Raw genomic sequence first — 15,738 nt, forward strand, 5'->3', positions numbered from 1 at the left:
GTAAGCATCTCCTAAGTGGTCAGCGCAGGCATTAACTGGGTCATAACTTAATTCCTATAGCTAAAATTGCTCTCTTTTACCTATAGGTAATCTAAATGCCTTAGCCAGGTAACAAAGGCTTTCCATGATGTGGTTTCAAGCCACCCAGACTCTCTAGCTTTCTCTCTCATGACTCCTTTTCCAATACACCCTGTGCTGGGGTCAGATTGGACTCAATGTTTCTTAAATATGCTTCATTTTTTCCCACTTTTATGCTCTGGCTTATCTAGACAGTCTTCTCTTGTTCCTCTTTCTCCCCTTCTTGTTCTTTTTGTCTATTAAAATCCTACACATCTTCCAGGTCTGGCTGATGTACTACTTCCAACGTGAAACCTCAGAGCCCTTCAATTTGGAGCAATTGCTGCTTCCCTTAAGCTCTCATGACTCTTTGCCTTTATTGTGATTCTTATCACTTTCTGCTTATACTGTAATCATTACTGTGTATTTTTCCTTTTTTTTCTTCTGGATTATAAACTCCATGGGGGAAAAACTGACTATATATAGCTGTATTGTGACTACACACTCTATGTCATTTGTATTGTCTATCACACTGCTTTGCATGCAAAGAACACTTAGATGATAAATAAATAAGGAGCAGCATAGTCATATTCTTCATAAACCTTTCTAAGTCTCACATAAAAGCTTTGAAACAAGTGTAGAGGTGTAGGGTTTTTTTTTTTTTGTTTTGTTTTTAACATTTGGTGGTATTTGTCCACTCAGTTTCCATGCAGATCCCTTGGCCTGGGATCCAGTGGGTTGTGAGAAACAGGTTATCAACCATTTCTCCCAGGCCCATGAAATAGAATGTTATTATATTCACAGGAGTTGGTGGAGGTCCCCAAAACAAGGCAGCACAATCATATATCAGAAACCCCTATCATAAATGAGTTGGGCAGGATAAACAATCTTCAAAGAGAGAATAAAATATTATAATACTGACTTAAAAAGAAAATTTGGCATGTGGTTTGTTGCTGTGGGTTATGGGTGAAGAAAGAACTGATTTTAAGTCAAAAACAGGCATGCAGTGACACTCTTTAAACTCAGTACAGTATTCACATGGCAGACACTGGACTTAAGAAAGTCAAACACAGGCTCCTGCTCTGGTCTATAAAATAGTGTAAAATTGCTTTTGCTACATTATTAGCACTACATTATTGGAGTCCCATTCTGGACGCGAGGAATGTTTAGGGAGGAAAATAACCTTGAAGTCAGCATGGTTCTTTCAAATCAAAGTCTGTTTGTTAGAATTTCACATTGCATTTTAAAGACTTTTAAAGACTGTGGCTTTGGAAAATCCCACTCTGAGGAAGTGGGATGGAAGAGGGCCTTGGAAAGATTTGCAGTATAGGAAATGACGTTAGCTGTCCTGGTGTTAAGTTCTGCAATTATCTGACATATTGAGATAGCCTTAAATGATGATATTTCCTTATTTATAGAATTACATGCCATTGAACATGGTTTCCCTTCTCTCCTGAGTTTCTTAGCCCCCATCTCCAAGTCTCCACTGCTTGAAAATAGTGAGTCATTAACATCTGGTTTAGACACGAAGGTATCAGAATGCCTCCCATGACCAAGATGAAAACAGAAACACTAGAGCGCATATGGAATTTGTTGGTCAGGCTTGTTTTTCTCTAGAGGCACAAGTGTAATGTATACAACCATGGCAGAGTTTGATGGGACTAAGATACAGTGCAGTAGTGGGGGACTTGTGCACTGAGTGGGGGTGGAACCAGCTGGCTCCTGTGGACCCATCTCTCCAGGGTGACACCATTGACTTGGTGGGGCTTGCTTCCTCTTAGGAAACTGCCTGTTTGCTTCTTCTGAGTTACCTGAGAGCCATGGAAATTGGATGAGATGAACCGGACCCTCCTTCATCCGGGCACATGTTTGTAGAATTTTCTTTGGGTGAAACCCTGGCAAAAATCTAACTACCTTTTGTGTCTTTAAATTGATCATTTCAGGTCATTAAATGAACAATCCTTATTGGCCAGGAAGGCGCAATTGAGTACAATGAGAAATGGAGTTAATTGTTTGGCTCTTTCAGACTGAGGCAGATTATGAGGTAGTCTGTTTCCTCCTGGAGGTTTGCACTGATTGAACTGACTGAATCTGTTCACTCACCTTTCACTTGCTTACTCATCCATTCGTTTGCTCATTCCTTCAACAAACATTTAAAAAATGCCTCCTATGTATCTCGTACTGTGGATATTACCATTACTCGATTTTCCATTTCAGTGTCTGTCGAGGCAAGTGATTTATCACCACTCTGAGGCTAGGAAGGTGAGTACAGGACAGTTCTCAGAGCCACATTCTGGACAAATGTTGGTTTTTAGAGGGGACCGTGTCAGGTGGGTCAGACATCTGTGTGCCAGGCCCAAGTCCCATAGCATTTATATCTTAAATTAAAAGAAAACTAAAATTTAAACAACAACTATTACTAATAGAATGATTTTTGCTATTTTTAGGAGTTACCAAAAATGAAATAAGTAATATAAATATAATTCATGATTTTGTTTTGTCTTGTTTACAGATCACCAGATTAAAAATTGACCGAAACCCTTTTGCCAAAGGATTCAGAGATTCTGGGAGAAACAGGTAAGAATAATAAGAAAAGAAACTCACTGACATTTCTCTTCCATGTGATATTATTTTCACCACTCCCCATTTGTGGCCCGTGGCTCTTGTGTTTTGGAAAAATAGCTGCAGGCTGTGTCACTGTGTTGATTCAGGCAAAGAGAAATGGTTGACAGATCCAAGAACTGAAAATGCTGCCTCTAAAAGGCTGAGTTATCCAAATTCTTTGTTAACACACTCTAAATCACCAAAGCAAATCTGTCATGGTATTTTTTTCCCCCTTAAATGGTATGTCATTCAGTCCCTTAAAAACATTTTATAGTGATTTATTATCATTAAAAGACATTTATTTTTTTCTGATTAGCATTTATAGATGGCATTTGAAGTATGGCTCATTTATTTTGTATTGTCTAATAACAAGGAATTTGTGGACAAATAAAATTTTTCTGAAAATTATTACTTTTAAGAGCTGAACGTCTGTGAAAAAAAAAATTAAGAATTTGTCCCCTAGGAAATATCTTCAAAATATATTAGATGTTCCTGCTTTAGTAAAGGGAGGCTATAGAGCGCCACGTGACCCTTTCTTAGTGACCTAAGATTACCATTATGGCTATGTTGCCATACAGTGAAGCTCTAAGAAGTGGCTGAGGCTTGCAGTACTGTTAGTCTCTGTTGTAAATGACCTTAGAGGCTATGGTGTTTCTCTGGTTGATAAATCTTCTTTCTTCCCTCTGAATCTTTCTAATCATCTTCTTCTCACATAAAATTAAAATCTGTTACCCACAGAAATTTAGCAGAGAATTGAAATTGCCATAGAGATCAGATATATCTAAGGTTATTCAATCAGAAACTTTCATTTTTATATAAACAACACTGAAGTAGCCAATATGGGCACATGTCTTATAAAGTACACAGGCTTTGCGACAAACGTGCATAATTTGGGGACATTTCTTTTCGTCCGGATGATTCAGTTTGTTAAGAGTTATACTGCTAGACAAGTGAGACATCGTCTGATTATATTTGGGTATTCTTCCTGCAAGTGTTTGTATTTAGAATCACTTTGTGAAATATGAGACCCAGTATAGTAGAACTCAGGTATATGCTAAAAATCAGCTGGGGTGATCATTTCCTTTAGAAAGAGATTTATGAAAACTTCTTTACTAAAATTTTATAGTATATGTAAAATACATTCAGATTTCTATGCATTTTGTTTACGTCAGAGTTTTAAGGTCCCATCTATCGAGTAAAGTAGCATATACCTATATATTTGGATTTGAGATGACAAAACTGAATAACGTATTCTAGGTCAAGCAACTAGTTGGGGTTAGAGACACACTAGAACTCAGGCATAGGAACTCCAGCCAAAGTCTTTCTTGTTCCATATTTCTTGGTTTAAAATGACCTAAACATTTATTTTCACATTTTAACCAATGAAGAATATGCACCTCTTCCTTCCATTTCAAATGGACCCATCCTATTAGTTTATTCAAGTTCCCAGAATGTGTGCTTTTGAGCTGTTTCCTGTTCCCTCCTTTTCAGGGCTCTGCATGCTGGACTTGGAGGTGAGGAGGTCAAGGATAGAAACTGACCTTACATAAGGAACCCTCTAGACCAGCCTTGATGGAACTTTTTGAGATGGGTATTCTAGTTTGCTAGCTGCTGGGATGCAATATACCAGAAGCAGAATAGCTTTTAAAAAGGGTAATTTAATAAGTTGCTAGTTTATAGTTCTAAGGCCAAGAAAATGTACCAGTTAACACAAGTCTATAGAAATGTCCAATCTAAGGCATTCAGGGAAAGATACCTTGGTTCAATAAGGCCGATGAAATTCAGGGTTTCTGTCTCAGGTGGAAAGGCACATGGTGAACACGGTCAGGGTTCCTCTCTCATCTGGGAGGGCACGTGGTGAACATGGCATCATTTGCTAGCTTCTTCTCTCCTGGCTTCTGGTTACATGAAGTTCCCTGGGAGGCATTTTCCTTCTTCCTCTCCAGAGGTCGCTGGCTCTTGGACTCTCTGCTTCGTGGTGCTGCAACATTCTCTGCTCTCTCTGAATCCCTTTCATTCTCCAAAATGTTTCTTCTTTATAGGACTCCAGAAACTTATCAAGACCCACCCAAATGGGTGGAGACATGTTGTCACCTAATCTAGTTTAACAACCACTCTTGATTGGGTTACATCTCCAGGGAGATGATCTAATTACAGATTCAAACATACAGTATTGAATAGGGATTATTCTGCCATGACAAAATGGGATTTAGATTAAAACCTGGCGTTTCTAGGGGACATACATCCTTTCAAACCAGCACACTGGGCATCCACGATAGGCTGTTTTGGGAGATAAGCCATGTGTGACAAAGGCATTTAAGATTTTTAGCTTGGAGTCCATGGATGAATTTCAGGGGTTTTGTGAGCTCCCAGATATTGTAAGCAAACTTGTGGATAAGCAGGTGGGCATTTTTCTAGGGAGAAATCTATAACTTTCTCTGGATTTTCAAAGAGGCTCAGAACCAGAGTTAAGAATTTCTGCGTTAGTCACAACTATCTGTCTCTAGTTGCCAACGCCACTAGCTTTCCAACTCTTTCTTTCTTTTTCCTTCTTTCTGTATACCCAGTAAAATCTAATATTTGTTGCTTTTCTTCTTGGCACTTTAAAGATTGTTTTATTTTTACTTTCCTTTTTCTCCCATTGGAACCCATTCTTCAGAGTTTCTGGTCACTTTTTCCAAGATTGAATTTGATTCCTCAATAAATGCTTTCCTATTAGCAGGGACCTCATCCTTGGAAACTGCCTTCTGGGTGTACTTTGGCCATTAATAATCTGCATTGCTTAGTTATCAAGAAATATAAATATGTCAGTAGTTGGAAAGTGCTGAGAAGAAAAATTTAGGTTCAGAGACAAAGTGAGAGTGGGAGCCACTTTTATAGGGTCGGCAGTGCAGTCACGATGGGAATGGCTTTCCTAGGTGCCTGATTCCAGGTAGGCAGAGACAGAAGTATGGTAGACATGGTTTTTGGACCATCAAGGAGGCCTGAGTGACTAAGAGCATGATCTGTGCCCGGGAAGGAGGCTCAGCAGTGTGAGATGAGGGTGTGGAGACATGACATAGAATGGAAGATTGGAATATTCAGGCTGCAATGGTCAGGATTAGATCTGTGCTCTGAGAATTGGGTCTTGAGAATAAGATGACAATATCTTCAAGGACTTACTGCTGGCCAGGTAGTTGTGATGGCATCTCAGCTTAAGTACTGAGGTTCTCTGGTCTCCTCACAGGGCTAGATGGCACCTCGACAGATCATTTGGCCCTGGCCTGTGCCAAGTACAGATGGAGGTTTGTCTGTTCCTTGCAGGTGGGCTGCTCTTCTCCATAAAGACTCCAGGAAAGTAGAACTATGGACTCCCATTAGCTCATTTCAGTGTTTTGTTTTGTTTTCCTTATGGCATGGAAATTCTTCATTATGTCCTGTCAAAATCTGCAGGCTACTTTAAGTGCTATTCTAATTACCACAGCTCCCTGCAATTGAATAGTTACTATATTCTGAAACCTTTGTTTACATTTTCTCTAATCCTTAAGACAACCTGAATTTTATAAATGAGGAGACTGATGCTTAGAGAGGTTAAACAGCTTTCTTAGGGTCATGCAGTCGATGCTGGTGCAGAGATTAAAATTGGAGCCTGCTTAACTTTAAAACATGTTCTCTTTCTAGTCTATCTTGCTACACTTTAAACTTGACTTACATTCAACAGATATGGAGAGCAGAATCTTTCCTTTTTTTTTAGATCTTTCCATCTATTTAAAGACACTAATCAAGCCACCCAAGAATTTTTCTTTTCCAAATAAAACAATCTATATATTCTCAGTCTGTCCTTAAAGATTATTCTCTATGACTCTGTCATCTCCTCCCTTACTCCTTATAAACTAGAGGTTCTCTAGTATACAACAGGAAACCAGGCTTAACTTTCCTAACAGGTGAAACTATGGTGTAATGAGGCTGAAGTCACCTTTGTCTCAATGGGGCGAGAATGAACTATTAAAGGTAGAAGCCGCTTTAGTCCTATAGTGCTCTGGAAAGATAAATTAAAATAAATTTGGGGGGTAAGTACAGATGCCCTTGCATTTTTCTTTTTAAAAGAAAAAGAATTACCTGGTAAATATACTTTAATTCTCACTAACTGCCTGCAGGATCTGATGAGTACAAGGATTTTTGCTTCTTTGCCAATGGGAAAAATTGCTGGGTGAAGATATGGAGGTAGGCTTTACAAATATTCAGGGAACTGATGAATTTATGCCAGCATCAGAACCCAGTTTACCATCTTCCAACTGGTGCCTAATCTATTGGCCTTCTTGTGCTAATAGAGAGGTCGAATAAACCCAAGAGCCTCCCAATGCTTTTTAGATATAGAGTGACTCATACAGAAGGGCACAGTTTGATGAGTTGCATACAAATATACTCCAAAACATATGGATTACATTTCCTTTAAAAACACATGGGCTTAAAAATTAGGAGGGGAGAAGTGCTTGGCCAATGTTTTTTGGTTTTGCAGAACACAAAACATTTGTGAAATACTTCAGAGTTACAAAATTTGCCAAACCTCAAACCAAAACATGTTCAGGTTTGTCGATCTCAATCCATCCCAGCATGACCCAGAGGCTTGGGTGGGGAGAACTGTGAGAGGGAAGATGGGGAGAACACAGCCATCCACTACACCCCCTTACAGAGCCTGGTGAATCTGTTCTCGCCCGTAAGCCTCTCACACTGCAGTGCTGTCAGGGCGTGGAACCAGGCTGACGGCAGTGTCCTCTCACGTGAAGAGAAGAATGCTTAAGGGAGCTATGGTGGAGCATACTTATTTCCTTTTTTGCCTATTTTCATGTAAAGACATATCCATGGAGAAGTACTCCTGGCTTCTTTGAGCCTCATTCCTTCCTCAGTCCTCTCAATGGAAACTCACAATAGGTCCCAGACAGCATGGCACTTCTGTAGCAGGGAGACTGGTGCAGTTAAGAAGGAAGCTTGTCTTAGCAGTGTATGTTCTTCTCTATGGAATCCACCCTTGAAGGCCTGAACTAGGGCACTCAAAGTTCACAGCTCAGGAACTGTGAGAAAGGAGCCAATGGCTGGTCCTGTATCATGGGGAGGCGCGTTTATATAGGTGAGTAATTTCAAAGGGTTGCCCTGTGTTGAAAAACAATAGGACTAGTAGCAGGAGATGCAAGAGGAAACCTGAGTCTGTGCTCATTCTCAGCGTGTTTCCAGCAGGCACTGCTATGTGCTGGGAATGTGGCTGACAGCCATCCTTCTTGGTGCCTAACGCCCCCTTATATAATGTTGCAGGGGACAGCGACCTAAACATGGAACCATTAACTGTGTTACAGGAACGGATGTATTTGTGTGCTTAAAGAGTATGCTTAATAAGGGTGACAGTTAACCCGAAAGAGGGAACTGATCTGTAATGGTAGTGGGGAAGAGATTTGGGGGTAACAGAATTTCCTGTGACCCCTTTCATAAGTAACTGCTGCTCCAAGGCGGTCAGAATGAGATGCACGAAGAGTCACCTCTCTCTGGCAAGATAGGAACCTTCTTTCATAGGCCCAGTGCCTCCTCACAGCACCCACCAGAGTGAGGAGAAGGAGGTCAGAAAGAGGGCTGTAAGGCGAGGAATAAGAGTGCCTAAGCAATGGCAACAGAGGAAAAGAAGGGAGAAGAAACAGCCAGCTATAAACTAGCCCCACAGCCAGTTCATCTGTGCTTAGATCTAAAAGAATGAACATTTATCCGGGAATGGGGGACAAAAGGTACAGCATGGATCTCAGCTAAAATCTGTTATTGGAGTTCACTGTTGTAACCAAGTATCTCAAATCTTGTCTACTCCCCTTTCTATCTAGTATGCAACTGCTGTATTTGCAGGTAAAAGTGGTAAAATATCAGTTATTTCATACAGTTCAGCCTCAAGCATTTCCTTCCAGTCATTTAGATGGGACATAATAATAATTTGTAATTATTTCATATACTGTGTGTTTTCCAAGTTGTCCATCATTTTGACCTCTGAGTCGGTCGGTATCAGTGCAGTTTTTCCCATTTTACTGATGGTAAAAACAATGCAGTGAGGTAATAGCTTTCAGAATTTGTAAATCCAGCCAGTGACAGCATCCAGGGAATGATTTCACTCTCCTCTGTTCGGCACAGCTTGCCAGTCAGCAGCCAACCTTGTCCTCCTCCACCTTGGCTTCTTGCCCCTCCTGGAGGGTCATAGAGCAAGCTTAGAACTGATGAGCCGACTACCTGCCCCCTTTCAATGAGCATGCCTTCCTCATCTCAATTTCTGTATCTTCATTTGTTTTCCCCAGAGCCTTTGGCCTATTTTTCTAGCCAATTTCATCCTGCTCTTTTCTGGCAATATTACTAATCCCTGTAGATTTTGCATACTCTTGATATCCCTGGCAGGGGTTTCTTCTGCCATTTAGCAGACCTGTGGATGCAATCAGTGCTGGCCTCTCCTCCCAGGTGCTGCTGTATCTACAGTTTAAGGTAGCTGCTTCTATACTGGATTCTGGCAACAGCGTCCAGCTGGACCGTTCCTTTCCTTCCAAGCCATGACTGTTTATCATATCCCGTGGCTTATGGTTTTTTAGCCAGTATTTAACGCTTTTTTCTCTGCTTTCTTGTTTGTTCTCCCTCTCCTGTCATGAACTTTTTTCCACCATTGTCTGCTTGGTCATGTGGCTTTGCCAGGGAAAGTTGGCAATTGTTTTATTATCTGTGGCTCTTGCCCAGGGATGGTGTCATTGAACAGAGTGACGTCTTTTTAATGGCTAACATATTGGAACTTGAAGTATCTGCAAGATAATGAGGCTGACAGGGGCTTGAGGGACACGTGTTTGGTTCTTTGAGGAGAGAATGGGAAATGGAATTAGGCACCATACAGCTCCCTCCGCATTTAATCTATAGCCAGAAGACTGACAAAGCTCTGAATTCTAATGAGGTAGGAATGTTTTCTTCTATTACAGGTCACAACTTGAGCAGAATGGTTGGATTTCTTTTGCTTGAGTTAGGCCAGTGTCCCTCAGGCTTTCATGCTGTTTTCTCTCTATTTTGATAGACTTTTGTTTTTAATCAACATGCACTTATTAAATAACAATTAGGGGGAAGTATTATCATTATCTTATTCTATAGATATAATATAGAGTCTAAGGCATGAAGAGGTTATATAACTTGGCCAAAGTTGTATTAATAAGCAGTAGAGTTGCAATTTGAACTCTGACTATCTGGCTCCAGAGCCTGTGCCCTTAACCTCTATGCTAATCTGTCTCTCATGTGATTTTGGTATCAAAAAAATTAAAGTTAGACCATTCTAGTCAAATGCAAAGAAACTTAATATTTTTGTTAGCTTGCTCTGTGACATCATGGATTTTTATTATACTTCTTGAGTCAGTGAAAACTCCTTGCAGACTGCCTTTACTTACTATCCCAATTCCAAGGTATATAAGGAACAAGTTTAACCCAACTCCAAGAGTTTGTCCATTGGATTATCTTTCCAGCCACTGCAAGGCACATCAATGACAGCTTTCTTTGCCTTGTAGGTACACTTATTACACCTTCAAAAGCCAAGTTTTGAATGAGGATTTTTAGCCAATTTGCAGACCTCTGTTAGGTGGTCTTTTAAAATGTTCCCAGACAACAAATACCCTGAGTAACCTGGAAGTAGAAACTGACTCCAGACCCAGTGAAGGAGAAGGAAGTGTGGGAGGTTTGACCTTGCTTCAATGAAGCAATGACAGTCTAAGAAAGAGGAATAGAAGGTTGAGGTTGAGGTTGGGTGATTATATATGAAAGAGGAGTGTATTATGGTTCCATGCTTTTTCAGATGCTTGACAAGGAAGGGAAAGGAAAGGAAACTAGAAGATAGTACCACCCATGAGATAAATCCAAGTTCCAAACATGGAATAAAGACTAATGGTGTCCACTCTCCCTCCTATGCCCTGAGCTTCAGTCACTCTGATCTGTTTTCAGTTTCTAAAATATGACTTCTTTTCCATACCTCCAAGTCTTTGCACATACTGTAACTCTACCAGGAAATCCCTTTCTCCTCTTATCTGCTTGAAAATTATTCAATATCCTTTAATATTGAGCTTAAACTACAAGCTTTTGGTGAAGTCTTCCTTGAGTTTTCCAGCTGTGTAACTGATCCGTGCTTAGTGCTGTATAGTATCTTCTATATATCTCCAGTGTAGCATTTATTACATAGTTAAGAAATTATTTTCATGATATTCTGTTTGTTGAACAGGAAATACCTAATGGATAAAGACCCATTTTTTTTTGCCTTTGTATCTCCTGAAATTAGTAGATAATTGTTGAATAGGTGAGTATTTCTTTTTCTGATTGGATACCTCCTTTATAATTTCCAGACCCCTTTCTCAGTAGGCTTCTGGCTGCTTTTGATTGTCTTCAAATGAGAGGAAGACCAATTCTTCATCAATCCATAGCATATGTTCCCTGTGCTCTAAGTGTCACCAGAAAATAATATGGGGAAGAGTCAAACTGAATAAGAAATTCAGAACTAAATGGAAAATAAATGGGAAAAAGCATTTAAAGCAACAATCTGAAGACAAATGAAAAGTAGAAGCTGTGCATTTGTGTGTTACCAAATAAGATCATATAGTTGTTTTTAGAATTGTAAAATATTTACTGAACTCCAAAGGGATGACACTGCCACTTTTTTGGAATGAGAAGGTTGAATGGATATTTCTGTACCGTCTAACTGCTTTTCCAAAGCCGTTGACTTGAGGCGTCATCAATTTGCAGAATTGCTCTTTGGCTTGCCTTCTCTCCTTCCTTTCCTCCCCTCTCTTCAGCACATTCTGTTGGTTTGGCTACTAAGCAGACTGAAAAATCCACAGAGAAGAGGCCTAGAGATCAGAAAGGTGATTACAGCCAAAAGAACTGAACAAAGTGAGGTTTGGATATGGCCTCTCTTGTCACTGGAGCGAACAGGGAAAAGTAAGCGAGAGGGGGACACTTGCCAATTTGATCATCTCTGATTGGAAGCCTCAAAGATGACATCAGGTCCTTGGTGTGCAGGCCTGCAATGTGGAACGTGTTACAGACCTCTTTTTTTTCATCTCTTCTCTTAGACAGTGAATTCACTTTGTAGAACCTTGAGATAAAATTTTACAAAACTAGAGTAAAATGATGACGAATAAGTAAACAATGTGTAGTGCAGGATAAACTTTGAATGGATATCTATGGCTGAGGTTTTTAATGTGTGGTTGGCTAGGACCCTTGTAAGAGAATATGAGGAGCAGAAATGACTGGGGTTGTTAATAGGTGCTTGGGCAGAGGTACTGAGGCTCTGCTGAAGGTCACAAACTCCATGGCTGGAATGGAAAAAGCAAAGGGAAAACTAAAACATCTCTGAGACTTGAGTCAGGAAAGGCATAATAAGCTATAGAAACAATTTACAAACCTCTAATCTTAGAAGATTCTTTCTGTTTTTGGAGTCTACACTGAATTATTTTCCTGTCTTAGAAAAATGGATGTTGGCTAAAGTGCATAGACTGATGACGGAGTAATAAAAGATAGGGTGAAAATAATTCCTCTACTTACTAATTCAATTCATACATACTGAGATTTTGTCACGTGCCAGGCACTGTGCTTGGCATTGGGGCATAGAAAAATACGAGTCCAAAGCTCTTCAGGTACATACATGTTAGTAGTAGAGAAGGGTGAGTTATCAAATACTTACTGTGCCATGGCAGTTCACCAAATACTGATATATAGAATTAGTACTAGCTAACAATTTGGATCTGTCTAGTGAAGCTTAACAGAGTTTGAAGAAAAAAAAATGCCTTATAGTAAAAAAAAAACAAAACAAAAAACAGGGTTAATCTTTCTAAAAAGAGATATTTTCTGAATATATAAATACATTTAGTAAGCATTTAGGATAAATCTCTGTGAGATGGAGCCACAGTAGATTAGTAAACTGAGGTTAAGAATATGTGGTCTTAGCTATTATTTATTGATAGTAATAACTCTCCCACCCTCAGTGGACACAAAGGGCTCCTGCTGTGACAGATTATTGGACTGGACGGTCCGTGGATGTGTCCATATGTGGCAATGTAGCACATTAGACAGTATATTCTTAACGGCCAAGCAAGTTCCCCCCAGTAATGATATAGCAGATAGATGGATCCTCGTGGGAAGCGTTTGGCCTTTTTGCCATTTGCTCATTAGTAATGGAGCCACAGGGTGAAAGTTACATCAGAGATTTCAGCCCAATATCAGAAAAGATTTTCTGGCAGAACTGCCAAAAAGCCCCACAAAAAACAAGCCAGAACTATTTCTTGGGAAATATGCCAACAGAGACTGGACAATCATACAAGACGCTATCATAAGGGATAAAAGTAGATGACACCTTACGACCCTTCTCAACTTGTAACTCTATGAACCTGTAACTTAGACTTTTAGTTTTATTTTAGATTTGGGTTAAATGGTCAATCTCCTATATCAAATTGGTTGCTTAAACAAAATTATTGATGTCTTCACCACAACCTTTTTGCCTGTTATAAGAATGAAACCAAAGTTCATTTATGTATTTTTTCCAGTGAATATAATACTGGCATATGCAGCATTGTGTTACTGCTACTTCAGTCTTCTAGCACTTTATTACGAAATGAGAAGGGACGTTGTTTGTCCTTGAGGTAATATTTTGTCCTCATCACTGGTACACATTCCTGGGAAGAATGGAGCAGGAGATGGAACAATAAAGGCTCTGCCATTTGCAGTGAGCCTCCTGTGCCATTGAAAGGAATCCTGAGATGTTCTGGTGGGCCGCCAACATTCCAGAACAAAGCAGTAAGATCTAAGCCTGGTCTATCTGTTTCTTCCATCCGTCTAAGCCCAGCATGCCTTTATCTGCCTATCCCCTTATTGCTCTGAACTCTATAATTGCCTGGGCCCTTTCTCTCCACAAATAGTTTCATGTACTGTATGCAGCATTAATGTAGGGTGACTATGTGGAGATGTCTTCTATTCCCACTTCTAACAGATTAACAGCTAATAAACACCATGCAACACCCTCTCCTCTGAACCTCTTCTTAAAATACAGAGTTTAGTTTGCCAACATTGGTGTATTTAAAGCCTCCAGGATTCCAGGGAAGACTTTAGAAAGTTAACTGTGCAAGTAAGGCATGTTCTAAGAGGAAATTTTCCAACACAAAGGGTCAATTAGTATATCAGCAGCAGCTCATCTGAGCAGAACCTCAGAGGATCCTGTAGTCAATGATAAGGAAAAGATATGTGTTTTCACTTAAAATGAAATGCTTCTCACTTCATTTTTGGTATGCAGCACCAAGGAGAACACTGGAAATGTATTAACTAGGGAGAAGGACAGGCAGCATAACTCTCATCTCAAAAATGAAAGTAGCAATGGGCTACTTTTCCAGTGCTATTGCTATGAAAGCATTTTTACCACCTTCTCTTCTCTACCTTTCTCCTCCTACCTACCTCACATCCCTGCACATCTTCCCCCGCCCCACTTAGACAGGAGTGACACTGTTAGCATTAAGGAGGAGTCAACATGCAGCAACTCTGTGCAAAGCTTTTAAAAAACCTCAAGCAGTAATCTTACTTGAGGATATTAAATATCAGCAATAATATATCTGATATACCCTGGTTAATTCTGCTAAGATGGTGTATGTCAGCATCTCATTTTATATGTATAGTAGAGAGATAATTAATTGAAGGGTAAAATAGACAGTGCAAACATAGTCCAATTAATAAAATTTCCAACATCAATAACCCAGAAACCTTAACGGAATGTACTTGTAAAATGTCAGATATTTTCTGAAGTCCCCAAAATACGACCCTATAAGACCAGGTTGATTCCTAGATTACCAAACAGATAATTATTTGGAAAAATGTATTAGACTTTTCACCTGAGGTAAAATTTCTGGGAATAAGCTCTTTCTTTGCCTTCAGATAGAAACTCAAGTGTATTTGATTGCTTAGCTTTCCCTTAATTTCCATTGCCTTGCTTATCTCTGCTGATTTCAGAAGCTTTGAAGGCGCAGCAGTTTGACAGTTTCTCTGACTCTTTCCATACCCAAGTGGTAGCGTTAACTCTGGCATTTGCCTTGTCAGTGCACATCTTCCTGTGCTAGAGAAAAAGTCAACACTATGCTATGTTCAATTGTACTCATGCTATTAGTAATCTTTACCTGTTTAAAATACATTTTTACTGGCAAAACAAAACGACATACAAACACGAACATTCTTAATAGGTGAAAATCCATACTTGGTGTACAATCAGTGGCTCACAATATCATCACACAGTTGTACATTCACAAAATCTTTACCTTTAACACATGTTTTATCCGTGCAGCGAATCACTCCTTTGAGGAAAGGTCAGGATGAAATGCCCTCATAGTCACAGATTTGTTTTCAAACAATTTGAAGTGGGTTAATTTGTTCTTCCTGCAATCGAGCCACCTGTACCTTGTGCTTTTCCAGACCAGCTGACTCTGATGGCGATGTCTCTAGGTATCTAGGCACGAGTTACTTGTTAGACAAACCATCACAGGATATCTAAAAAGTCAGTGAACTCCTTGGATTATTTATGACTTCCTTCACTGGCTTTTTTCTCTCCCCAGAACCGGCCTGGAAGCCATCATGGAGACTTACGCGTTCTGGAGACCCCCGGTACGCACGCTCACTTTTGAGGATTTCACCACCATGCAAAAACAACAAGGTAAAACCCTGGAGTAGGGGCTCTGCCTGGTGGTACGGTTGGGGAAGCTTGTGTGACATGAACTCTCCTGGAACGAAGAGAACTTGGTAACTCTGTAAATAATCAAAGCATTGCCTCTTGTGCAAACAAGGTGGTAGCGGAGGTGGCATTTTGCCTGCACTAAAAAATTCTGTCCTTTCTAAAGGTTTGATGCTTATGATTATGATGTTGATGGAATTATTATTACTATCACTAAATAGTATTACTATCCCTTCAATAGCCCTGATATTGGAAGAGCTCTTCATTATAACTTCATTCATTCCTCATTTCTTATCAGTTTTATTATCCTAGTTTTATAGATGAGAAAAAAAGAAAAACAAAATCATAGCTCCAGCATT

At 39.8% G+C, this 15,738-nt stretch overlaps 1 protein-coding gene across 5 annotated transcripts in view; it reads left to right on the forward strand.

Moving 5' to 3' along the window:
* The window catches only part of TBX15 (T-box transcription factor 15), a 106,483-nt gene that overhangs the window by 68,806 nt on the left and 21,939 nt on the right, over window positions 1–15,738 (forward strand). For all 5 annotated transcript variants that reach the window (XM_077119732.1, XM_077119736.1, XM_077119733.1 and 2 more), the window contains exons 6-7: window positions 2,570–2,634; window positions 15,264–15,361. In XM_077119732.1, coding sequence (XP_076975847.1) covers window positions 2,570–2,634; window positions 15,264–15,361 — 163 coding nt within the window. The remainder of the gene's footprint in view (window positions 1–2,569; window positions 2,635–15,263; window positions 15,362–15,738) is intronic.

Source organism: Tamandua tetradactyla, chromosome 11 (assembly GCF_023851605.1).
Source record: "Tamandua tetradactyla isolate mTamTet1 chromosome 11, mTamTet1.pri, whole genome shotgun sequence".
Taxonomy (NCBI): Eukaryota; Metazoa; Chordata; class Mammalia; order Pilosa; family Myrmecophagidae; genus Tamandua; species Tamandua tetradactyla.